The sequence below is a fragment of the Syngnathus floridae genome, chromosome 14, assembly GCF_059516105.1.
Source record: "Syngnathus floridae isolate MCC-2025c chromosome 14, RoL_Sflo_1.0, whole genome shotgun sequence".
In the NCBI taxonomy this organism is placed as follows: Eukaryota; Metazoa; Chordata; class Actinopteri; order Syngnathiformes; family Syngnathidae; genus Syngnathus; species Syngnathus floridae.
Window position 1 is genome coordinate 14,198,877 of NC_142426.1, and position 22,916 is coordinate 14,221,792.

Genomic DNA, 22,916 nt, shown 5'->3' on the forward strand with positions numbered 1-22,916 from the left:
CAGAAGCAGGATAGCAATCCTCCTACCTCCCTCGAGGACCGTGGAGTTACCTAATGGATGGATGGATGGATGGATGGATGGATGGATGGATGGATGGATGGATGGATGGATGGATGGACGGACGGACGGACGGACGGACGGACGGACGGACGGACGGATGGATGGACTGTGTGAGGGATCATGTGACCACACTGACTGACGTCTGTGTTGCGACTCAGCCCATGTGACACATGCAGGTGCTGGTCGACGCAAGGGGGGGCTGCTCGATATCCGAGGACAGCAAACGAAAACATGTCCTCAGCCGTGTCCAGACGGAATAGCTGCCGTGGAAGTCAATGTGGAACTCGATCATCATCATCATCATTGGAATGTAGACGTCGGGCCTCCAATTGTTCCTACTTCGCAACAAGTGAGGAGCTTTCCGTCAGCTTGAGCCAACCGATAGTCACCATTACGCTGCGCTTCTTTTTGGCCATCGACCTGTGGTTGTCCAAACGACTGGGCGTGTGCGCCTGTGAGGATTCATCCTGGGGTGGCATACGACCCCTGGTGAGGTTGGTGGAGTTCTCGGGGCACGTTATCCCCTGGCTCATCGGCACTCTCTACGCTCTCCTCTGCGGGCGCACTGTGGCCGAGCGGGAAATCATGCTCAATTTGGCCCTGGGTGAGTTTTCTTTTTCTTTTTTGTAATGCTCTCATTTGCATAATTACGCACAATAGAGGTGGCAAAAATTCCATGCTGTACTTATAGCGTGTCCAATAACCACATTTAAAAAAAGAGTGATAAAAGTACAAGTACTTGCTCTATAAGTCAAAGTCCAAAAAAGTACTACATATGGAAATGTACTTCACTTGAATCAAAAGAAACCTGCACACAAATGAACTTTCCTCTTGCACGATGCAAAAATGTGCAGGTTTATACATTTCCAAGATGTAGAAAAACAACAATCGCTAAATGTATTGTCAAATCACTTCACAGTTGAGTTGACTTTGCTGTGCCTGTGGAGTGTCAGTGTGTGACAGGAAAAAGTCAGTCCAGTCATGGAAAATTGTTCTCTGAGCTGGCACCACACGAGTGACTCACTGAGTGACATGCACACAGCACAAGTGACGCTTTATTTGCATGTGTAGATTATTTGGGATGACAGACAAAAGCCACTGGTCGGCCTATTGTCCTGCGAAGAAATGCCAGAGCTATTCTGGGTATGCCGTATTGGAGTGACTGTGTTTTGGAAATATCCATCCTCTTGTTTTGCTCTTGGGAGGGAGGAAATCATTTTCAATCCGTCCGCTAGAAATGATTTGCACGCACACATTTAAGTTTGGCAAAGTCGTTGACATTTGACATTGAACGGTATTTGACTTCAACATATTTCTAATCATCACAATCTTAATTGTCGTAGGGAAAAAAATACGTACGTACGTAAGACACAAACGAGGAATTTGAATCAGTGAATTGAAAAAAATCTCAATGACTACAAATAGAAAAAAATTCAAATCTCTCTCTCACTCTCTCTAGCTCCCTCTCCCGTTCTCTCGAATATTAACGTCAATAATAATAAGAATCTCTAATAATAATGATTATGATTGTAAGAATAATAATACTACATTTCATTTGGAATTGACTATCCATTTCAGAAAAATTGCCAAATCGGCCATTAAAATGCAATCTTTTTCCATCATCCCAGCACTCCTTTTAGATCTGCTTTTGGTCAGACTCGTCAAGACTGCCATCAGACGTCGAAGGCCGTCCCAGAACCGCACAGATCTCTTCTCCGCTTTCTTCATCGAGCGCTACTCCTTCCCCTCAGGCCACGCCACACGAGCGGCAATGTGCGCCCGCTTCCTTTTAGCCCAACTGGTCGACACGAACTCCATGCGAGTGTTAGTCTTGGCATGGGCCGGCCTGGTGAGCATGTCCCGACTGCTCCTGGCCCGCCACTACGTGACAGATGTGGGCTTTGGTTTGCTCATGGGTTACTGCCAGTATGACCTTGTGGAAAGGTTATGGGTGACTTGGGACTGCCTGCAGGACCTGCTGCTGATGAGGCTGCAGGAAAGACTTAACAAGGTTTACGGGCGACTGTGGATGGCCGCTTGGACACATGACAAATAAAGACCCTTTGTGTTATGTGTTTGTTTTCTCTTTTTTAAGACTCTTATTTGATCGCTTAGGTTGCAGGAGTGTGTTTGGTGGAGTGTAATCCCGACCACAGCAATTGAAGTCGTCTCCAAATGGGCAGTGATGACACTGCGCATTTGTTTCAAAAATAAACGGTACCATTTGGATTTCAAAAGGTGGGACATGATCTGTATTTTATTAGGAACTGTCCACACATGAATGACTGAAATGGTTCGTGTCTTCTTTACCATGTCTGCTAAAGTTCTACATACTATCGTGGAAAAATAGTTTCCAGTTATCGACTCGGCTGTAAGGATTTGTGGTGGCAACGGAGACAAAGTGGCAAAGCAGCGCAACAAAGGGAGTGACGATGATGTTTTGGAAAAGAATGCCACTCTCTCCACTGTCATCTTCACTTCCTAGCCCCACCCACTCGAACGTCATAGCTGACCATGTGGAAGTTGTCCCAGGCAAAGAGCTTTCGCTGGGCGTGGTTGTAGTCCACCATGCTATTGTAACCGTATTTATTTTCGAAGGGCACAGAGAGGTCGCGGCCCGTGTCGGTGGCCGTGTCGAACACATGGTTGATGGTGGTGGTAACCGCTGCGTAACTAGCCACCGTGTACAGACGAGCGCACATCATGAAGGCGTTGGCCACAGTGTTCTTCCTGATTTGGGTCTCCCAGCTTCTCTTGACTTCCAGGTTCTCGGGGTCCAGCTGAGAAAGCACAATGGCGCCTTTTGCCTTGCTGGTGCTGTAGATGGCCCACAGACCTTGCTCGTCTACCGCCAGGTCGATGTCAGTGTAGCCCCCCCACGAGTAGGGGTACTGGCCGCGGAAGCCGGCGTGAGGGAGATCCCGACGCGATACCAGGCTCTCCGAGGCCAGGTCGTAGCGGATCAGGGTGCGGCTGAGTTTACGCTGGTAGTAGAGGGAGCCTCGGTATATCGTCGCTCCCGTGCTCTCGACCGCTTCGGGCAGGAGTAGGATTTTCGTGGGGGGGCCGTGGGCGAACTGCTTCATGTCTTTGTATGCAAACAGCCGACGCACATCTTTGCCCACTGTATCCATACGCCACACTGTCTTGTTGCTATACTGAGTTCCTTGAGGCTCGGGATCCTGCAGCCAAACTCCGTACTTCCCTGCAAAACCGTCAGCTTTCCTGTGTAACACGGGCTCTTCCACGGAGAGCAACTCGCCGCAACCTAAAAACAAAATCACCGGGACCAATGTTTGTGGATGCGTGCTTTTCAAACATGCCAGCGCGTTGACAAAAGCTTACTGGAAGGAAGCAGGTGGGATGCTTCGGACACGTCTGCCTTCATCTCTTGATAGGCATCGTGTCTGAAATCATTTCCAAGATCTGTGGGGAAAAAAAAAGGAAGGTCATCGTTATTGAACCGGTGGACGTAAATGGACTCCCTGTGTGTTCCTACGGCGCTGCTTTTCTCTGTTGGACCTTTACAGCTTATGGCCCTTAAAGGTTCCACCGAGTCCACTAAATTGCCCCGCGGTTTGCTTCAAAGGCTTGGACTCAGCTTCTCATTCACAGGTCAGCAAACATTTGCTACTGATTGGTCCTTGAGGGACACAACACGCTATAGCTCGAGTAAGATGCAAGTAAAGCCAGCGGGATGCATTTCTTTATGTACACAGCAGGTTCCCTGTTACTTCCCGGTGGCATTCGTGAAAACAGAAACGTAAACAAGACATGCGTGACTGACAAAAATGTAAATGAAGACTGTGTTGGGAATTCCAATGCCCTTACTCAACTGGAGACCGCAACCTGACCTGTTGCCCCTTTCAAGATGTCATTTCAATGAGAAACAGTGTCATAGCATTGATTCCGGTTTTTGCTTTACCACTGGCAAGTCTGTGGTTGAGTTTTCTGCGAGTGTCTGCTAAGGGGATTGTCTGCAGGCAGGGCTTCTGCCTGAGGCTTTCAGTCTCGTGGCTGAGTTCCGTCACCCTCTTGCGGAGCTCCTGGATCTGCCCGCTCAGTTGATCTTTGTCCATTCTCGGTTGGTTTCTTTCCCCCGTTACCTGGGAGAAAGTCTCTGGAAGGCCCACCTCAGCATCACTCCTGGTACCTGCTCCAGCTATCAGCCGGCTAACCAGAGCCTCGAGCAGGGTGAGCCGGGACAGGACTCCCTCCATCTCAGGTCTCCCGTTGTCCCCGGTGCAGCTGGTCTCCTGGGGGCTGGACACAGTGAAGGTGTACTGACAGCGTCCGGCAGCATCGTTGGAGTGGCGCAGGGACGCATGGTCTTCAGCCTGAACTCGGCTGGCCGAAACGAGGAACGACACGAGAGCCGCCTGGAGCCACATTCTGCAAAGTAAAATGGAATCTTTTTTTTTTTCACCCAGATATACGTAAATACCTCAACTTTATGCTCCTTCCAGCTGTTGTCAGTGCAGATCCGTCTGAAGAACAGCAATGCTGAGACGGGGATATTTATAAGGGTAACTGTCACAGTGTGGGGAGGGAGGGAGGGAGGGGGAGTGTGCCAGAGAGGGAAAACAGCCCGAGGGTGTGGGATGTTTGGCCACGTGTTTGGCGTATTTTTCCTCCCTGGAGCTTTCTCAGCAGTGGGTCTGCCTTTGCAGGATATTTTGACTGGAGAGCATCCTTTCTGCATCTACTTATTATCAGCTGCAATGTTGTAATCATTTGAACGTCCAACCACAGTGCGATTTACGGTAAATGCTGATGATTGTAGGAGATGGGCGCTGGAGGCTAAACATCGAGGAATTTGTGGACGTGCTTTGACATTGTGTTTTCCATAACGCAAGGCCGACTCGCCCATCTGCTCCAAAAGTAGGCGGGTAGACTGACACAGGTGTGGAGGATGGTTTCTCGGAAAGGATCAATTGTTATTCCCTTCTCCCAACCAAAACGTAGACTTTTCTTGCCCATGACGTGCTTTAAATATATGATTATAACTCCAACTGCAATATATAACATATATTAAAATGATATTTGTCAGGACTCGTCCCCGATCGTTTCATAGCTCTGTTCGTGTGTCTGTGTGCTCGCCCCTCCCCTCCTGTGTGCCCATGATCAGTGTGATTATTCCCACCTGCCTCTCTCTCTCTCGTTACCTGTCGTGTATATAAGTCCTGTCTGCCTGGCCCTCACACCCTGTCGGATGGTCGATGTCGTCACGTTTGCTGTCCTTGTGGTTCCTGTCGGTTTCGAGTCTGTTTCTGTTTGCCATCCCTGTCGGTCGGTCAGTCTGTCATGTTATTAGTTTGCCAGTTCTCGTCCGTTTCCCTCGATGCCTCGTTCCACTTCCCTTTTCCCTCAATAAACCAAGCTGGTCCAAGCTGCACTTGGTCGTCCTGCTCCATGCTCCACCCCTGAACCTGACAATATTTATTCTTCAGGCAATACAACAAACTAGTTTGCAATCATATTGTATGTATATGCAAACTTTATTGGTGATCTAAGATTAATGAATTACATTCTGATTAGAATCTTTTTGAAACTTTTGGCATATCTTGTTCAAAGTTGTAATCATTTTAGAATTGGTTTTTTTTTTAGCATAGTTAGTTTTTATTTATAAGAACCAGGTGCTGTTATGTCACTTTGTAAAGCCAATATTTGCATTTGAATGAAATTCTAAACTTCTTCTTGTACCTCATGACTTTTTGTGAGACATCTGGGACTCATTCAGATTCTCTCGAGCAGTGGGAGGAAATGATGATTACATCCCTGTTGAAGGTAAATGTCCTCACAAACATGCATGTTCACACTTTCCTTTGGCTTCTTTGTCAATACGTTCTCCTCCGTAACGATTACAACACATTTGCCATAAATCCAGCTAGTTTCCGACCACTAGTTTGCGCTGCACATCTGTGTTTTGTTAACCTATATGTGTTTATGGCACATGGCATGGACATGGCAGTCAGCAGTGTTTTTGCCATGAGATGTGTGTTTTTCTTTTCCAACATCACAGTAGTTGAAAAAATGATGACTCCGGCTCGTTTGTTATTTTCCAAAAGTGCGGATCGCACATCTTCTTTTGTTGTATTTCCTCGGTAATAGGAAATTCTCGATAACATTTTTCTAAGTCGCATGTTTTAGTTATGTAAACGTTATTTTCAACCACAATATCTCGTTAACTTTCTATTGCTCCCAAGATTTTTATTAGGGATGTTTTCGATACCACTTTTTTTCAGACCGCTACCAATAAGAGTACTCCATTATTTACTAATTAGTCTCTGATACCGATACTAAGTGCCGTTAATTCTTTGGATACATTAAAAACAAAGAAAACAATGACAGAAAATTTCAAAGAGGAGTGCCGATACCTTGAAATAAGGCTGGTATCGGCAGTGACGCCAATACCGGGTATCGCTACTCGCCCGACCGACCCTATCCCTGCGTTCTGTTCAAAATATGACACAAACAATCCGAGCAGGTTTGGACCACGATGATACCTATATGTCCAGCTCGCCCTGGTAAAATCGTCACAGTCGACATCTGACTGATGTCATTGTTTTGAACATTTGGGCTATTGTGATGGTACCAGATGGAGAAATTGAAGCCCTCATTATTATAGTGGCAGCAATGACAAAACCTGCAATGAGACTGTTTTAAGCTGCAGGGACCTTACATTGCCTGTATTTGTATGAATAATGAGTTATATCATCTCACGTGAAAGGAAAAAGAAAGAAGGGCAGCTGGGGACATTACCGTTTCACAAAAACAGAGGAAAAACTCAGTCAGTCCAGGAAAATGCTAACCTGTACACTTGTATAATATGTCACTTTTGATCAGATATTTTTGCTTTTTTAAAAAAAAAAATATTTTCAGTCACTGATGAAGTATTAGTAACAGCCACCAGACGTGCTTTTGCATGTGTGAAGAATTGCGTAACGTTTTACTTGGGTGCAAGTCTGGATTTTTGGTTTTCACCAAGTGTGTTGTCAAGCACTCAGTGTTCCAGCACCTCGTAACTGCACCGCCCCACTGGACCTAACAAAAGGGCCTCAGACTTGATTTATTTGATTTGATTGCGCTTGAAAGCTGCCTTTCCTGTGAAGTCTGCTGGGATAGGCGTCACTGTGACCTTGAATACTTAGTAGAGCAACGGAATTGTTGATCAAATACGGTTTCGTTTCAATTTGATATCCTCCATCTGTATATATAGATACAATAAGAAACTCCTCGTTCAAGTTAGATGTTAGCACGTCACCCGTAACCTGTGCCCCCCCAACCTCCTGTAAGCACGTCAAACACCATTAAATGTGACCCGAGGCCGGTCCTGTGTATGTGACCCCTGAGTCATGCATTTCAAACAGGTTGAGGTGGTCAAGTTGGAGCTTTTATTTTTGAACCTCAAACGTTGACCCAGGAACCCCGTCTGCTGTCACACCACATACCGCAGTAAAAAAGGAGTTGAGGAAAGGTGGGGGACACCCTGAACCGGTTGCCAGGGCACACATAGACAAACACTCGCACTCCCTCTCTCTCCGGCCTACCATGGGTGTCCTTGGAATGTGGGAGGAAAGCGGAGAACCCAGAGGAAACACACACAAGCACAAATAAACAAAATAAAAAATGTTCTACTACTTAAAAAAAAAAAAAACTTTTTCTTGAAAAAAATAAAACTTGAAACTGAAAATAAATGTGTTGAGCTTGAACCTTCTTTTTATTATTAGAAATAAGAATACTTGTATGAAAAGCTTTTTCGAATTGAAAATAGTTTTCCTTCGCTTTGGTAATTTTTCTGAATCAACTATTGACCATTTAACAAATGATTGCTCAACACCACCAACCAGAAAAGCAGTTACCGACCGGCTCCAGGCAGGTCGTTGCTGCCCTCTAGCGCTATTTCAACACACTGCTGGTGCATTTGTAAGTAACCTACTCCAATGTATACTCGAGCTGCTTTTTGCTCGTCCCGTGTTGGGGCGGTGTGCAGCGGTGCCGCATGACTCACAAGCCAAGCCAGTCGCACGGATGTAAACAGGGGGCGGACTCAGGTAGGCCTAACCTGCACCTTCCCAGCCAACCGGGAGCCGCCGCTCCGCGCCTCCGCGCCTCCGCTCCCTTCTCGACGTATCTCATTGGCTCAGCGCCGCGTCGATATGCTGCATAGAGGCCGTGACGCTCTGCGATTCTGCTGGCAGAGCGAGGGAGAGAGAAGGGTAAAATGATTAATCTGTCGACGACGGCGAATTTGTGCCCGCAATGATAGCCCGCTGATAGACGTTGGGGCCCCGAGCGTGACGACACAAAGCCCGGAGAGTAGTTAATGCGCAGGAGGCGCACATCTTGCCGTCGTAGTGCCGCCATAGCAGGTGGCGCCGTTTGTGTAATCGTGCAGGCGGGCAGGCGGGCAGGCAGGCAGGCAGGCAGGCAGGCAGGCTCGCAGCCTCTTCGCCTCCTGATCTGAGCGTCCTTTCAGCACTGGACAGCGACACCGAGGAGGTCCCGAGGCGAGGTAAGATAAGCTGACTCGCTCGCAGTGGTCACTTGTAAACGCCTTCGTAACAATTTGACGAGGTGCGCATGCTGACGAAGGCACTTCACTTGGCGTTTGAGGCATATGTGGCCTTGCAGGATGCATGAGCTTGAGCAATGAAAAGATAGAGAGCGTCATCCACCGAATGCCCTTGAATCGATAGGCCTCTCGTTACGCGTGAGTTTGCGTGTGTGGAGGAGAGATAGGGGGCGGCGGGGGGGATAGTGGTGGTAAGCAACTGCGCATTTGTCTGTCCCTTTCTGTTCATATCTTTCTTTTCTACCTCTCTCTCTCTCTCTCGCTCTCTCCCCCCTCTTTCTTTCTTGCAGTCCTCCCCTCTTCTGCAGTCAGTTCGACCCTCTCTTGGCTCAGGGCAACGTGTGGCTAGATGACTTTACTACATCAACAAGCACCGCGGTATCCTGGACTAATATAGCAGCGTCACATCCCCCTCCTCTCCCTCTCTCTCTCTCTCTCTCTCCCTCTCTCTCTCTCTCTCTCTCTCTCTCTCCTTCTCTTTCTATCTCCCCCTGGCTGCTTCTCTCTCTCTCTTTCTCTCTCCAATCGCTGATCCCTCCGTCCAAAGGCACCATGGGAAACCGTGGCATGGAGGAGTTGATCCCGCTGGTCAACAAGCTGCAAGATGCATTCAGCTCCATTGGCCAGGCATGCAACCTGGACCTGCCGCAAATCGCAGTGGTGGGCGGCCAGAGTGCAGGAAAAAGCTCCGTGCTGGAGAACTTTGTGGGCAGGTAAAATTGAGCGCGGCAAATAGGATAATCTCTTGACCTTGTGACATAAGAAGCCTATGGGGACCAATCTCTCATGGCCTACAGAGCTCAAAGCATTCACAGTCAGCATAGAGACAGCCCAGGTCGAAAGTGCGTTAACCACACCCACCACGATCAATCTTGTGACTACGTGAGCCATGCTGGATTTACATTTCGGATGCAGCAGCAGCAGCAGCAGCAGCAGCAGCAGCAGCAGCAGCAGCAGCAGCAGCAGCAGCAGCAGCAGCAGCAGCCGCTTGGGCCACTCCTGTTAGATGACATAAACGATATTTTTGTACATTATTTTCTCCAATTTTTCCCATGACACTTTTCTTTCTGTCTGCTTTTATTAATGTAACAATTCTCAATATTGATTGACATTGTCAGAGAGGTAGTAGACATAAATGATGTCTTGTATTCTTGTGTGGTTCACTCAACTAACTTCCAGGCAGGCAGGCAGGCAGGCTGCGTGGGTGCACTTCCCACTCTGTGGTGGTGTAAATGTGAGTGTGAATGGGTGGATGCCTCTTGCCTAAAACTCAGAAATGTTCGTTCATTCTAAAGAGATTTGGTGTTGACATGATGCATTCTGATGTCGCAGGGACTTTCTGCCCCGTGGATCTGGCATCGTCACTCGCAGGCCCCTGGTTCTGCAGCTTATCAGCGCTTCTGCAGGTGGGTTCCCACACATTTATGCACGCACGCACACATGCTGCTGGCACACTCACAAAATGACAAATGCACGCCCCCCTCCCCCTTTTTGTCATTTATATGCTGCCATTTTTTTTCTATTCCCTGCTCTCGCTCTGACAATCTTTCCCTCTCACACACGGCTCCCTCACCACCGATTGGTCTCGGTCTTGGCAGAATGGGCTGAATTTCTCCACTGCAAAGGAAAGAAGTTCACAGATTTCGATGAGGTTCGCCAGGAGATTGAAGCCGAGACGGACCGCGTCACCGGTGCCAACAAAGGCATCTCACCTGTTCCCATCAACTTACGCGTGTATTCCCCAAATGGTGCGAAACCACAATTCCTTCAATTTCACTACTTACGGCATTGTTGACTGCATCGCGCTACGAGTCATCCAAGTCGTGCTCTCGTCTTTTTTTTGTATTTGGAAGATTTCTTGATCCAACAGTACAACGATAGAGGACTGTCACGCAGCCCTGATTCGTCTTTTGTTGTCATGAATAGAAAGGTGGTGATAAAAGATTGACCTCAATTAAGTGCACCTATGAGGGTGCACTAAATGGTACCTGATTTGAAGTCACACTTCATTTAGCATGAACAAGCGAGCCATTGTACCTAATCGGTTTTGATAATACATTTCTTGCTTTACAATGGTCAAGTCAATAATAGTTTGTCTAAGATGAAGGTTGTTGTATTGCATTTTCACATTGCATATTGAATTGATGTACGATTTGAAAGTATACATGTTGATATTGCAAACCATCTTGGAAGACTTTCAGCAAGTCTTCCAAATGTCTTGTTCTCATCTTTTCCTGCTGAACAGTGCTCAACTTGACTCTCATCGACTTGCCGGGGATCACCAAGGTGCCGGTCGGAGACCAGCCCGTTGACATCGAGCAGCAAATCCGGGAGATGATCATGCAGTTCATCACCAGGGAGAGCTGCCTTGTTTTGGCCGTCACTCCGGCCAATACTGATCTCGCTAACTCGGATGCCCTTAAACTGGCAAAGGATGTTGATCCTCAAGGTGAGGCCAGAATGAACGAGAAGAGTAGGCGGATACGGATGAAGAAGTGTGGGGGGGGGGTCATGAAGTGTTTATTGAGTGCATGATGACACATCAATACCAAATTAAATAAATCGCAAATCAACTTTTAAAGCTCATTAATAATAGGAATTGACAAAAATGGAGAAGTATTACGCTTTAACCATAGCATTTTAGTCAGCGTTATAAATGTAAATTGCAAAAAGTTTCTCTTCCATTCAAATTTGGGATTTTCAAAGCATTTTTTAAGGGTTTTGTTTTCTTTTTTTCCCTAATTTTAATTGTCTAAAAATATAAATGATGATGAGGAGCAGATTTTGTTTTTTTTGAACATGTAAACAAGGCCGTGGTTAATTTTGTCCTACAGGTCTGAGGACTATAGGGGTGATCACTAAACTGGACTTGATGGACGAGGGCACAGATGCCCGTGATGTGCTGGAGAACAAGTTGCTGCCACTGAGAAGAGGTTTGTTAGCAACGACCTTCACACAACCCAAGCTACTTTTTTCAAAATCTCTCTCTCACCCCTCCTGGCTCAGTCATTATTTTGTCCAATTTGTGTGGTTTTGTTTTCAGGCTATATTGGTGTGGTGAACCGCAGTCAGAAGGACATCGATGGGAAGAAAGATATCAAAGCAGCTCTGGAGGCAGAGAGAAAGTTCTTTTTCTCTCATCCGTCCTACAGACACATGGCGGACAAAATGGGCACCCCGCGTCTGCAGAAAGTGCTCAACGAGGTGATCAGACGTAGATTTAATTGCATTGCACTTTGCATGATTCAGAAGATACTGGCCTAGATTTCTTTTCTCACTACCGTTGTATGAGGCAGCATTGTGGGGAATGCAAAACAAATCAGATCTTTATTGTATATACATTGTTGACCGTAAACATGTACAACATTTTGAAAATGAATATTCACGGAACGATGTTTCCGTAGCAACTGACCAACCACATCCGAGACACCCTGCCAGCCTTTCGCAGTAAGCTGCAGTCCCAGCTGTTGGCCCTGGACAAGGAGGCCGAGGAATACCGGGGATACCGACCAGATGACCCATCCCGCAAAACCAAGCAGCTGTTGCAGTCAGTACACATGAACTAACTTCCATCCTATTATTAATGGGCAAAAAAAAAATCTGTCTATACAGTATACCTTCGCCACTGCTGCTCATGCATTTTTTTCCCCTCAGGATGGTGCAGCAGTTCTCTGTGGACTTTGAGAAGAGGATCGAGGGGTCAGGAGACCAGGTGGACACGGTGGAGCTGTCAGGTGGAGCCAAAATCAACCGCATCTTCCACGAGCGTTTCCCTTTTGAACTGGTCAAGGTAACCTTTATTCATTGGAATAAAACAATGACGGTAAACAATATTAGATGTTCATATTTTAATTGCATGTTGTTGTTTTTTTTATTACTTTGCGCGGGCCATAAAAAGGCCTTGAGATTTTTCTTTTTGAAAAAGATTGGATGCTCTAACTCCCACAAGGTTCCTTGTGTAATTCCTTGACAAAATGATTACACTGAATGCCAAGCTGAATGGAAGTTATTAATATTCTTTTAAAATCATTTCTCTCCTTGTTCTTTGTGCCACACATGGCTCCAGCCATACCGTTCGAGCTTTTTGTTTAATGGCAGTCAGTCACACGCTGGACCCGTCTGAATATTCTTTGTAGATGGAGTGTGATGAGAAGGAGATGCGTCGTGAGATCAGTTATGCCATCAAGAACATCCACGGAATCAGGTGCAAGCCAGACACCTGAAAATATCATTTCCTTGGGGAAAAGCTTCATTTTCTCTTGGGTTTCTCCTGCAGCCACATTTTTGAAAGACACGTTTGATTTTTTTCCCCTCTGTCTTTTGTTGGGTGGCAGGACGGGGCTGTTCACTCCAGACATGGCGTTTGAAGCTATTGTGAAGAAACAGATCATCAAGTTAAAGGAGCCTTGTGTCAAGTGTGTGGATATGGTCATCCAGGAACTCATCAACACTGTACGCCAGTGTTCCAACAAGGTGATTCATACATTTCTATACTCTGGTGTAATGCAGCTTGTCCACAACATAGAGACTGAAATTTTAATTTGAACCCAAAACAGGGATGGAAAAGTGCTTTATCAGCAGTCATTAGATGGAAATAATGACACGCTGTGTATTATGTGTTTACAGTTGGAATGTTTCCCGATGCTTCGTGAGGAAACAGAGAGAATTGTGACTTCTCATATCCGAGACAGAGAAAGTCGAGCGAAGGAGCAGGTAACAACGTGATTTGTTTTGTGATCCATAGATTACCAACCTAACTAACCTCACTATGTACAAATAAATGTCATTATTCCTTAGAAAGCATAAACAAAGGAGTCTCTTTGATTGTTTCAGGTTCTGCTGATGATAGACATTCAGCTCTCTTACATCAACACGAACCATGAGGACTTCATTGGCTTTGCAAAGTAAAGACTCGCACTGTACAGACTTACGTCAGCCTTAAAGGGGAAGTCAACCCCAACATTTTCTTTACAACTAAATGTTGCATGTGGGCCCACTAGTCGAACCACGGCATTCTGATTAATGTTGCGTTTGAGCATTCTGACTTAAGCAGCACAATTGCCCAGTTGTTTATCCATCCCAGACGGCAGCTATCTTGTCACTTGCTGTCAACCAATCACGACTCCGCTCCAGAGAAATTGTGAGCCGTGATTGGTTGCGAAACTGTGATGTCATGTTCAGTCAACAACAAGTGCCAAAATGGCCGCCTTTAGGAGTCTCTGATGGTGTAGGGGTAGACTTGCCTCTCTTGTGTTGGGCTTGACTTCTCCTTTCATAGGAATTGCGCAAGTTAGACAGTAATAAGGATTCCATCACTCTCTTTACTGTTACTTTCATCCACTTCTACTTTGCAGTGCGCAGCAGAGAAGCAGTCAGACTAACAAGAGTCAAAGTTCAGCAACAAATCAGGTGAGGGATTTCTCCAACATATAGGGTAGGATGGCCACTTCATTGACAGAAAAACATGGAAAGGCTATCATATATTTTCTTCTTGGAGTTCATCTGCTGTATTTTACACAACATATATGCATTTATTTTCTTTTTTAGATGCGTGTGTGTTATTTTGCACTATACTACATTATGTCTTTAAGTGGGCACTGGACAGCTTTTGTTTAGCCTTATTATTTCAGTTTCTACGAATCACACGGGATTTGCTTTTTGCCACCACCATCACCATCAGTGTTGTCGTTGAGACCTTTCCCTTTGTTTGAACCCCTCCTGTGTCATCAAGGTGCCACTTTGCATTTCATCCCCATCCCTTAGTGAGAATGTCAGCTGCCCTCTTTTGGGTGTCTGTTGGTGAGTATTGCTCATTGTGGGTTCTGCTATGCAATATCCTTTGTGCCTGCAATAACGCATTTACCCAAAGTATGGTGCTCTCTGCTACTGTTGCCTTCATAGCAACTTGACCTAACTGGATTAAATCCTCTAGAAGTTAATTTTAAGTTTAAGAGAGTACTATATGAATTGACAAAATGAATTTCCTTATTACAGGACTAATTTCAATTCAGTTCAATTCAATTCAATTCAGTTCTATTCTATTCTATTCTATTCTATTCTATTCTATTCTATTCTATTCTATTCTATTCTATTCTATTCTATTCTATTCTATTCTATTCTATTCTATTCTATTCTATTCTATTCTATTCTAAAAGCCCCCCATTGGTCCTTGTTGCAGGCCTCCTCTCCTCCTGCATCAGGCCTGATTGTAAGACATTACCAAATAATAATTTGCTGTCTAACACTCACCCAGCAAAGCTCACGGACGATAAGGCGGTGCCTAATAAACAAATGTCCAAGAATTGGGCTGATGAAAATATCTTATCCACTAATCTTAGTGTTTGACATACTATGTCATGCAAATGGGCAAAGGTATTGGGACACCTACAAAAACGGTGTCGCAAGACCTATGTCCACAGTGTTGCTGCAGCTTTCTCAAATAGGTCAATGACAGCAGCAGCAGCAGCAGCAGCAGCAGCAGCAGCAGCAGCAGCTTTGAAATGATTTGGGTAACCTCCTTAGTGTGTCTTGCTCGACTGACAGCAATAACCACTTTGGCCCTGTGCCTGCAGGCGTGTTTACGCAGGCCTTGTGGGGTCACTAACACAGTTCACACACACAATTCTTGTCCTATTGTTTGTCTGAAGCACTTAACACAAGGATGACTTAATAATAAGCTCACACTGCTTTTTCTTGTGAGGAACACACCACACCCTCTTTGAATGTGCTCTGCTGTACAGTCACAAACACACATTGACACAGCTAACCATTAGCACGGCGCACATTTCATTGCAATTTCAAGCAAATGAAGAGCTTGTGTCCTTCATCCCTTTTCTTGTCTTCCAGCTTTTCATTTTTAATAATAAGAGTTTCTTTTTTTCATGACAACTTTTGACCCTTTTGCCCTCTTCAGGTCATTCGTAAAGGCTGGCTGACCATAAACAACATCAGCATCATGAAGGGAGGAGCCAAGGAGTATTGGTTTGTGCTTACTGCTGAGAGCCTCTCCTGGTTCAAGGATGACGAGGTGACATATTTGATCAAATGTGTGGGGGCGGGGACATCGTAGCGCTAAAATGGTGTCGTAACACAAAGGTGATGGAGGTCAATCGGTGGACAAAACATTTATTTGGCAAGGGCTATATTTTGTGGCCGCCGAGGTGGACGCACAACGATGATGCGTTTCGAGCCTCCAATGATCCCCAATGAGCCATTTTAAAATCCTAAAAGTATGTAAGTACAATATGGCACATGCCTGAAATAAAATGACTCACATCTGAGTTAAAAAGTGTATTTAATGATTTCCATCTGTAATTACAGTATAGTCAAAATAGCAGCAATCACTCAGGCCAGATGCTTGGATGCCTCGCTTGGCTGGCTGGCTGGCTGGCTGGCTGGCTGGCTGGCTGGCTGGCTGGCTGGCTGGCTGGCTGGCTGGCTGGCTGGCTGGCTGGCTGGCTGGCTGTTGCCTATCTGCCTGTCTGTGCCTGCTGTACAGGTTGGAGGAGATTCTGCACAGCAAGTGTAGATAGGCAGACACACTGCAACCTCTTCAGATTGTGATGCAGAGCTAGAATAATAACATTCTTTACAAAACAAAATATTTATTTGCCATTTATTGGCACTACGTTAAATCGTCATTTGGTGAAAGTATCATTGAGTATTAAAATAGTCTCACATGTGGAAGTATGACATGGTTTTCTTTGACGTTCCATAAGTTCTTTCTTCCCCGCACTGGGAATTCAGACATTTGTTTCATCTTTGCAAATTTGGATACAACCCAAACTCAACCACATGTTCACTCACAGACACTCCAAATAAATGGACGCAGGCAGGCCTCGCAGCATTGCGGCTTCAGATTGTTATTTGATACCTAAGTGTGGCAATGCAGGAAATTATAGACTCCACCAGCTTGGCCTTGTATATTTCTGTTTTACACTCTGTGAACTTTGGACAGTCACATACACATACATGCATGTGTTTGTCTCCACTTGGTGTGGTTGGCATTGGAACTGAAAGTTCTTGTCGAACATCAGCCTTTCAAAATTCCGTTAGGAGAAACACCACATTTTAAAACTCAATATAAAGGAAGACTCCTTCATGAACAAAGTATAAACAGTTACGGAACCTTTTCAGTATTCTACAAACTTTCTAAAGAACTATCAACGGGCTTCTAAATTCTGAGTATTGTACAGAATTCTCTTTGCTAGGCTACTATGCTCATTGGTGCCCGAGAAATCCATGTGCCTTTATGTGAAATCACCCAAGTCCATTTGGCCACCCACTGAAATCATTTTGTTTGAGTCTGACTGTATTTGCAAGCTCCACTTGATTGATTATCCCTCTCTCCTTTGGCTCTTGGTTGATGCTTTGCAGGCACCAAAGCCCCCCCCCCCCCCCCCACCTCTTTCTCAGACTGCTAGGCTACGAGCCTGCGCATTCATCTCTCCTAAAACTGTTTGAAATATCAACATTGGACTATTATCACTCAGTAGCCAGATGTTAACCCTCATGTCCATTTCCTGAAAGAGTTAACAGATTCATGTTTATTAGCCCTAAATGAATGGAAAAGGAGATGTGAGGTCAAAATATAGTACATGAATTCCGTTAAAAAGTACAACGTGGAAAACGGAGAAGTAGCTTGGAGACAGACACCCACGCACACATACGGAAAGACAGACAGACAGACAGACAGACTGACAGAAGAAGGTCCATGCCCAGTCTAACCAATGTGCAGACTACTGTACACCAGTATGACAATGAACAGGTAGTCTGAACACTGGGTGGACGGAGCCGGAGTATGGCGTCAGGCCTTTTTGCTGTTTTCTGCCATTCCAGTCGCTTCAGCCGGCTCGTGTCGTCTGCGCCCTCCCATGTTGGCACCGAGCATCCCATCAAGCAAAAGCGCTTAAAAGCTCAATTGGCTCGGGAGAGTTGTCTCATCTTTTCGGTGGGCGGCTTTATTTTGTCAGTAGAGGTCTGTCTGCACCTCTGGTCCCCTCACGGTCCATTTTGAGTATCCAGTCCTGACGTGGCATATTCGCCCCAGACGACTGGGACAGACTGGCTGCACGTTCAGGGAGGGGATATTTCAAAAAAGAGGGAAAGAGGGGTGAGTGAGAAGGAGAGAGGAAGCAAGAGAAAGAGGGAGGGGACCAGCGTGACCATATATGGAACGCGGTGACCCCTTTGGAAATACAAGCCGCCAATGGCTCCACCGACGTTTCGTCTTCTCCCGCTCTCCTCTTTCGTTTCAATTCAAATATGCAAGAATTTACCATTTCTTCTCGGCCCATCAGCGAATCTCCAAATCCAGTTTGGTACTTTATCTCCCGCTCAGTCTTCCCTCCTTCACCCCGCCGTCTTTCTCCAACTTCAAACACACTCCTCCTCCTCTGCTTTTCCAAGCGCCGCTAAGCACTACCAGATGTTGAATTTTAACGCCAGGCTGTCATTTAATCTCGCTCTCTCCCGCCTTCTTCCCCCAAAAAATCAGGCAGGAAGTGGGCCCCTCTGGAATGGAAAGAAAAAATATTGAAAAACTACTGAGTAAGGCGGGGAGGGACGGATAAAAGTAAAGTAAAATTTAAAAAAAAGAAAAGACAAATAATCAAATCAAAGACAAGAGGTGAGGATAAATGATAAAAATGATGAACGTAAAGCGTCGGTCATGAGCCCACTTGCGTCTCCACGGCCGTGCTTGAGCTTGGCATCTTAAAAGATCAACATTTTGGGGCTCCGCCGCTTTTCTACATCTGACTTGACCACCCGAGTTGGTCCAGCTTTTAGCTCCCAGCTCTCTTTTGTATAACGCACCGTGAACAACGACTGCGTCCTGACCCGCTCTATAATGACTTCCACATGTGCTCTCTCTCTCTCTCTCTCTCTCTCTCTCTCTCTCTCTCTCTCTCTCTCTTTCTTTCTTCCCCCTCTCACTCCCACTTTTACCTCCCACTCTCATTTCTCCCCCATTCCTCCTCCCTCCCGTCACCCCCTCCCTGTCTACTCCCCAAAACCCAACTTTTGCCTGCCACTTGCTAACATCACGCAAGAATATTGTCATTGCGCAATTGACAAGTGAGACAATAACAAATGGCCTTGCTCTGGTTTACAGGAGAAAGAGAAAAAGTACATGCTCCCGTTGGACAACCTGAAAGTCCGTGACGTCGAGAAGAGTTTCATGTCCAGCAAGCACATTTTCTGCATTTTTAATACAGAGTCAAGGTCAGCGACCTCTGCTTCAAAAACTAAATCGTGATTGTAGTTATATCCAGTTCTGAAACAATTGTTTTGGATTATGAGTACTTTTTTTTTTTTTTATAACAGCAAAATCTGTTGGTTCATCTCCAAAGTTTAAACTCGAATTACATTTTTGTAGCGAATACAACTTGGTTGAGTGTGTGTGCTTTGTTAAGATTTATGACTGGTCTTATTGACGCAAGTGTGCTTTGACACAAACGACTTATTTTTATGCACGTTCTGCCGTGGCATCCAGGAATGTGTACAAGGACAATCGCACTCTGGAACTGGCTTGCGACTCACAGGATGATGTGGACAGCTGGAAGTCTTCTCTGTTACGTGCTGGGGTCTACCCTGAGAAGACCACCACGGTTAGCACACTTTTGTTCAGTGATTGTTACAACCGACCCAAAGAAACCCGTTGTAATCTGCATTCGTTTACTTTGTGCCAGTTCTCATAATGTTTGAGTAAATTCTGTCATTTAATTTCACAGCATGGGGTGCTTTGAATTTTAATGGATTATTTTCTTCCCAAATTCTCAAAGGTCGAAAGCGAATCCTCCACCACCACCTCAGATAACTTCTCCATGGACCCTCAGCTGGAGCGTAAAGTAGAAACGATCCGTAACCTGGTCGACTCCTACATGGCCATTGTTAACAAGTGTATCCGGGATCTCATGCCCAAGGCCATCATGCATCTCATGATCAATAATGTAAACAAGGACCAAACTTCCTAGACTTTACGTGCACTTTCGTCTGCAGCTTAATCCTCAACCTGCATTTCCTCTCTCTACCGCTAGGTGAAAGAGTTCATCAATGCAGACCTGCTGGCCCAGCTGTACTCTGCAGGAGACCAGAATGCCCTGATGGATGAGTCCCAAGAGCAGGCCCAGAGGAGGGACGAGGTGCTCAGGACCCACCAGGCCCTAAAAGAAGCCTTGGCTATCATTGGGGATATCTCTACCACCACCATCACCGTTCCTCTGCCACCCCCTGTTGACAACTCCTGGGTTGGGGGAACAAGCGGTGGTCGCAGGTACGAAGAAAAAAAATTATTTTGGAGAAAATGCAGCACTATTTTGTCTTGACATTGGAAACCTCCCATACTGTAGATCACCTCCTCCAAGTCCCACTGCCCCAAGGAGGATGTCTGCAGGCCAGCGCCCAGGCCCTCGAGGTGCCCCCCCACCACCAAACCGTCCAGGTCCCCTGGGGCCCTTCAACAACAGTGCTGAGAGCCCCCAGGCTCCCAGCCGCCCAAATAGGGCCCCTCCGAGCATTCCCAGGTGAGTCACAAGAATCTACGTGGTGTTTGTTTTACGCTGAGCTTTGCGCTTTACGAGGCAAGGAAACATTTTTGCGGAGCCGTGTGATGGGGAAATGACAATTGACTGTCTTGTATTGGCATTAGCCTAGCTCGCCGATGATCAGCTTCATTCTACAGAGCATTTATTTTTTTAAAGCTCAATTGTTCCAGGATGCTGGTTAACCATTTTATTTCAAAGCAGTTTGTTTTTGTTCTCATGGTTCCAAGTCAAACTGTTGACATCATAACATTTGAGTCAACAGACATGTTTTGAATAGTATTTCATACATTTCTAATTTCCACGCAAGAGTAAAAGAAGAGCTGAACGACGTCACGGCGTCCGTCATAAGATGTGAGGGCCAATCAAAAATGCAAGATATTCTTAAACCCCCCAAAAAAAGGTTATATGTAGAGAACAGATTTTGCTGTGCATTGTTCATATGAGTAATACCATACTTTGATTTTCTGTGGTTCTTGTCCTAGTATTTGATAGCATGCATGATGACAGTTTTTTTCTGTGACATTAACTGTCCAAATGTTATGACCTTTAGAAGATTCAAACATTCCATTTACAACCTTATCGAGCTTTAACAAACACTGCGATTAATCTCTTGTTTTTCTTTTTTCCCCATCTCCTTCCGTCTTTCGTTGGCTGTTTGCTCCTCACTCAAGTCGACGACCACCGCCATCTCCTACAAGACAAGTACCGCCATAATCATCCTCAAGGGTCGCTCTTCTTCCTCTCGTCCTCATTCCTCCTCACTTCTCTCTTAGCCATGGCTCTGCTGCCCTGTCCACTCTCCTTCGTGCAAATGGTGTCTGTCCCCTTGACCCTCCTGCCAATTGACCATGTCCATATATCAATGTACAGTATTGTACTTGTCTTGTGGTGTGTGCGTGTGTGTTTATGTGCGCTTCTTGCTCGCCTGTGGTCCAGGTATGCTTTAACAGAACCACCTTATAGTATCATCCATTCACCGATACCTCTTTTCCCCCAACCCCTCACCAAGTCAGCCACCACCAGAACTTGCTGCTTCCACATGAAAATGCGTGCTGCCGTATTCATTTCAAAATGCAGCATGGCGTCTCTTATTGCATGGGAGTGTATGTGTGTGAATGTGCTTTGCGTGGAAGGGGGGAGGGAATAAATTGCCCATATGTAGACTCCAATTCACTTTGTATTTATTGATTGTACAACCCTCCCATAAGTGTTAATTATAAGCCTAATGTTCTCTATAAGAACGCAAGTCGTATCTTAGTACGTGTGCGTTTGTTTGTGTGCAAATAATATTGCGTGTGTGCGAGAACACGTATGCATACGCAGGCTGTCTGCACGTTTGTTGCCGTTTCAGTTGTATTTGTTTTCATGTTCAAAGCTGTTCATGATGACTCATAAACCCTCGGGGTAAAGTTACTATTGGACTTTTGTGAGATGTTTGTGTGTTGTAGTAGCAGCCATACGCACATAGCAAGGCTGAGGAGCACCATCGGTATCACTATACGAAACAGCCTCAATACGACGTTTAACCTTGTCATAGGTGTGTGTGTCCACCTGTGCTGTATCAATGGTCAAAGTTGTGACCCTCGATGCCTTAAGCTCAGACTCAGATGCTGACTGTTGTTGCGGCTGCAACGACGTTTACCTGCGGATTAACAGATAGCATGATTTGACATCTTCCCTTTCAGCCTTTACCTCAGGTTTGAAACATGCAACCAACCAACCAACCAACCTAATGCACATGAAAGACGAGCACTCAACCTAACGCACGTGAAAGACGAGCGCTCTATTTATTTACTGCTCAATCCCCGATATTCTTTCTTTGAATCACACACTCATAATGTCGCTCAGTCAGCATCTGTGTTAGATCTTAAGCAGCTATTGTCGGTGTTCAAGTGCTACTCTGTCACTTTGTTCATGTGGATATGCTCCTAAACTGTGTTCGGGTTCTGCTGTATATAGGTATTGTTAAGGAAATACTGTACCTGTGGACTCTTAAGACTTCACAATGGATCCTAGCGCTTTAATGGTTCTCTGTCCATTCACTCAACATCCAATTTAGACTGCCTTACCGGCATGGATTACAATTCTATATTGCCAAAGCTAAATAAATAGATAGAGAATTGCAGACTATGATAAGAAAAGTAAAGAACAACAATGAATGATTCCATTTGTAGTAAGATGTTTGTCAGAGAGCATCATGGAAAACACATCTATTGTTATTTTCTGTGTCCCTGTAATGTTCCTCAATAAAATAATGATGATAAAAATGTTGTACTTCTCAACAGCATGCATCGGCTTCGTTGAAAGCATGCAGGTTCGATTCATAAATTCTACATAGATGCGACCCCTTCTCTTGCTGATCTCTCTTTGACTCACGCCATCTAGTGACACCAAGAATAAATCGCATGTTGAAAACAATCAGACATGATTGCATTAAGGGCTGGAATTCTGCAGACTGCAGTCTGAATGGTAGGCCCACAATGAAGTCTTGTATTTATTTATTATTCTTATACTTGTTATTGTTGTTGTTGTTGTTGTTGTAAACCTGGACAGGTAATGTGTTTTTTGCTCATAGTATTTTGGTTGGATCTTCCAATCAAACAATTCGATGTATTGATAGGAAGTGCGTTAAATTCGAACACCTGACGGTCACCAATTCAGGTTCTTGATACACTTTGCAAATAGTTACCCCTGCCGGGCTAACATAAGCGTTAAAACGAGTGCTCCTAACATAA

The 22,916-nt window shown here is 45.4% G+C and overlaps 3 protein-coding genes and 2 long non-coding RNA genes across 10 annotated transcripts; 3 read left to right on the plus strand and 2 right to left on the minus strand.

Annotated features, from left to right (window-relative positions):
- The first annotated feature begins 237 nt into the window (after positions 1-237).
- LOC148387975 (polyisoprenoid diphosphate/phosphate phosphohydrolase PLPP6-like) lies at positions 238-2,131 on the plus strand. Its single transcript, XM_088395558.1, has 2 exons — positions 238-664; positions 1,689-2,131. The coding sequence occupies exons 1-2, from the start codon at positions 292-294 to the stop codon at positions 2,114-2,116; spliced, it is 801 nt and encodes a 266-aa protein (XP_088251684.1). The 5' UTR covers positions 238-291; the 3' UTR covers positions 2,117-2,131.
- A 178-nt stretch (positions 2,132-2,309) lies between these two features.
- On the minus strand, positions 2,310-4,542 carry LOC148387976 (myocilin-like). Its single transcript, XM_088395555.1, has 3 exons — positions 3,986-4,542; positions 3,406-3,486; positions 2,310-3,328 (listed from the first exon to the last, which is right to left on the minus strand). The coding sequence occupies exons 1-3, from the start codon at positions 4,449-4,451 to the stop codon at positions 2,535-2,537; spliced, it is 1,341 nt and encodes a 446-aa protein (XP_088251681.1). The 5' UTR covers positions 4,452-4,542; the 3' UTR covers positions 2,310-2,534.
- A 2,889-nt stretch (positions 4,543-7,431) lies between these two features.
- On the minus strand, positions 7,432-8,811 carry LOC148387977 (uncharacterized). 2 transcript variants are annotated; one of them, XR_015862543.1, is made up of 3 exons: positions 8,404-8,811; positions 8,072-8,251; positions 7,432-7,620 (listed from the first exon to the last, which is right to left on the minus strand). It is a non-coding gene; the product is annotated as an uncharacterized LOC148387977 (long non-coding RNA). The 2 variants fall into 2 exon arrangements; XR_015862542.1 differs by having other exon boundaries at positions 8,126-8,251; positions 8,404-8,788.
- Positions 8,023-22,525, plus strand: dnm3b (dynamin 3b). Of its 5 annotated transcripts, XM_088396094.1 has the most exons (22): positions 8,200-8,575; positions 8,926-9,056; positions 9,087-9,348; positions 9,968-10,041; positions 10,234-10,383; positions 10,881-11,084; positions 11,470-11,568; positions 11,679-11,839; positions 12,040-12,182; positions 12,290-12,425; positions 12,772-12,839; positions 12,970-13,108; positions 13,262-13,348; positions 13,469-13,539; positions 13,990-14,044; positions 15,549-15,662; positions 18,750-18,859; positions 19,131-19,245; positions 19,420-19,587; positions 19,675-19,910; positions 19,987-20,160; positions 20,853-22,525. In XM_088396094.1, exons 3-22 carry the CDS (start codon positions 9,188-9,190, stop codon positions 20,893-20,895), a joined length of 2,508 nt encoding a protein of 835 aa, XP_088252220.1. In that variant the 5' UTR covers positions 8,200-8,575; positions 8,926-9,056; positions 9,087-9,187; the 3' UTR covers positions 20,896-22,525. The 5 variants fall into 5 exon arrangements, with proteins under 5 accessions (XP_088252221.1, XP_088252222.1, XP_088252220.1 ...); XM_088396095.1 differs by lacking the exon at positions 8,200-8,575 and adding an exon at positions 8,023-8,114 and having other exon boundaries at positions 8,926-9,348; XM_088396096.1 differs by lacking the exon at positions 8,926-9,056 and having other exon boundaries at positions 8,199-8,575; positions 9,183-9,348.
- On the plus strand, positions 15,670-18,220 carry LOC148387979 (uncharacterized). The gene is made up of 2 exons (XR_015862544.1): positions 15,670-15,868; positions 15,956-18,220. It is a non-coding gene; the product is annotated as an uncharacterized LOC148387979 (long non-coding RNA).
- Positions 22,526-22,916: the final 391 nt, after the last annotated feature.

Bases quoted from the DNA above. Each gene is read 5' to 3' on its own strand.
- LOC148387975 (XM_088395558.1), top strand. From the start codon at position 292: ATGTCCTCAGCCGTGTCCAGACGGAATAGCTGCCGTGGAAGTCAATGT. The intron at 665-1,688 runs GTGAGTTTTCTT...CCATCATCCCAG, and splicing joins CATGCTCAATTTGGCCCTGG to CACTCCTTTTAGATCTGCTT.
- LOC148387976 (XM_088395555.1), bottom strand. From the start codon at position 4,451: ATGTGGCTCCAGGCGGCTCTCGTGTCGTTCCTCGTTTCGGCCAGCCGA. The intron at 3,487-3,985 runs GTAAAGCAAAAA...TTTTCCCCACAG, and splicing joins CAACCACAGACTTGCCAGTG to ATCTTGGAAATGATTTCAGA. The intron at 3,329-3,405 runs GTAAGCTTTTGT...TTTTGTTTTTAG, and splicing joins ATCCCACCTGCTTCCTTCCA to GTTGCGGCGAGTTGCTCTCC.
- dnm3b (XM_088396095.1), top strand. From the start codon at position 9,188: ATGGGAAACCGTGGCATGGAGGAGTTGATCCCGCTGGTCAACAAGCTG. The intron at 12,183-12,289 runs GTCAGTACACAT...TTTTCCCCTCAG, and splicing joins AAAACCAAGCAGCTGTTGCA to GATGGTGCAGCAGTTCTCTG. The intron at 13,109-13,261 runs GTGATTCATACA...ATGTGTTTACAG, and splicing joins TACGCCAGTGTTCCAACAAG to TTGGAATGTTTCCCGATGCT.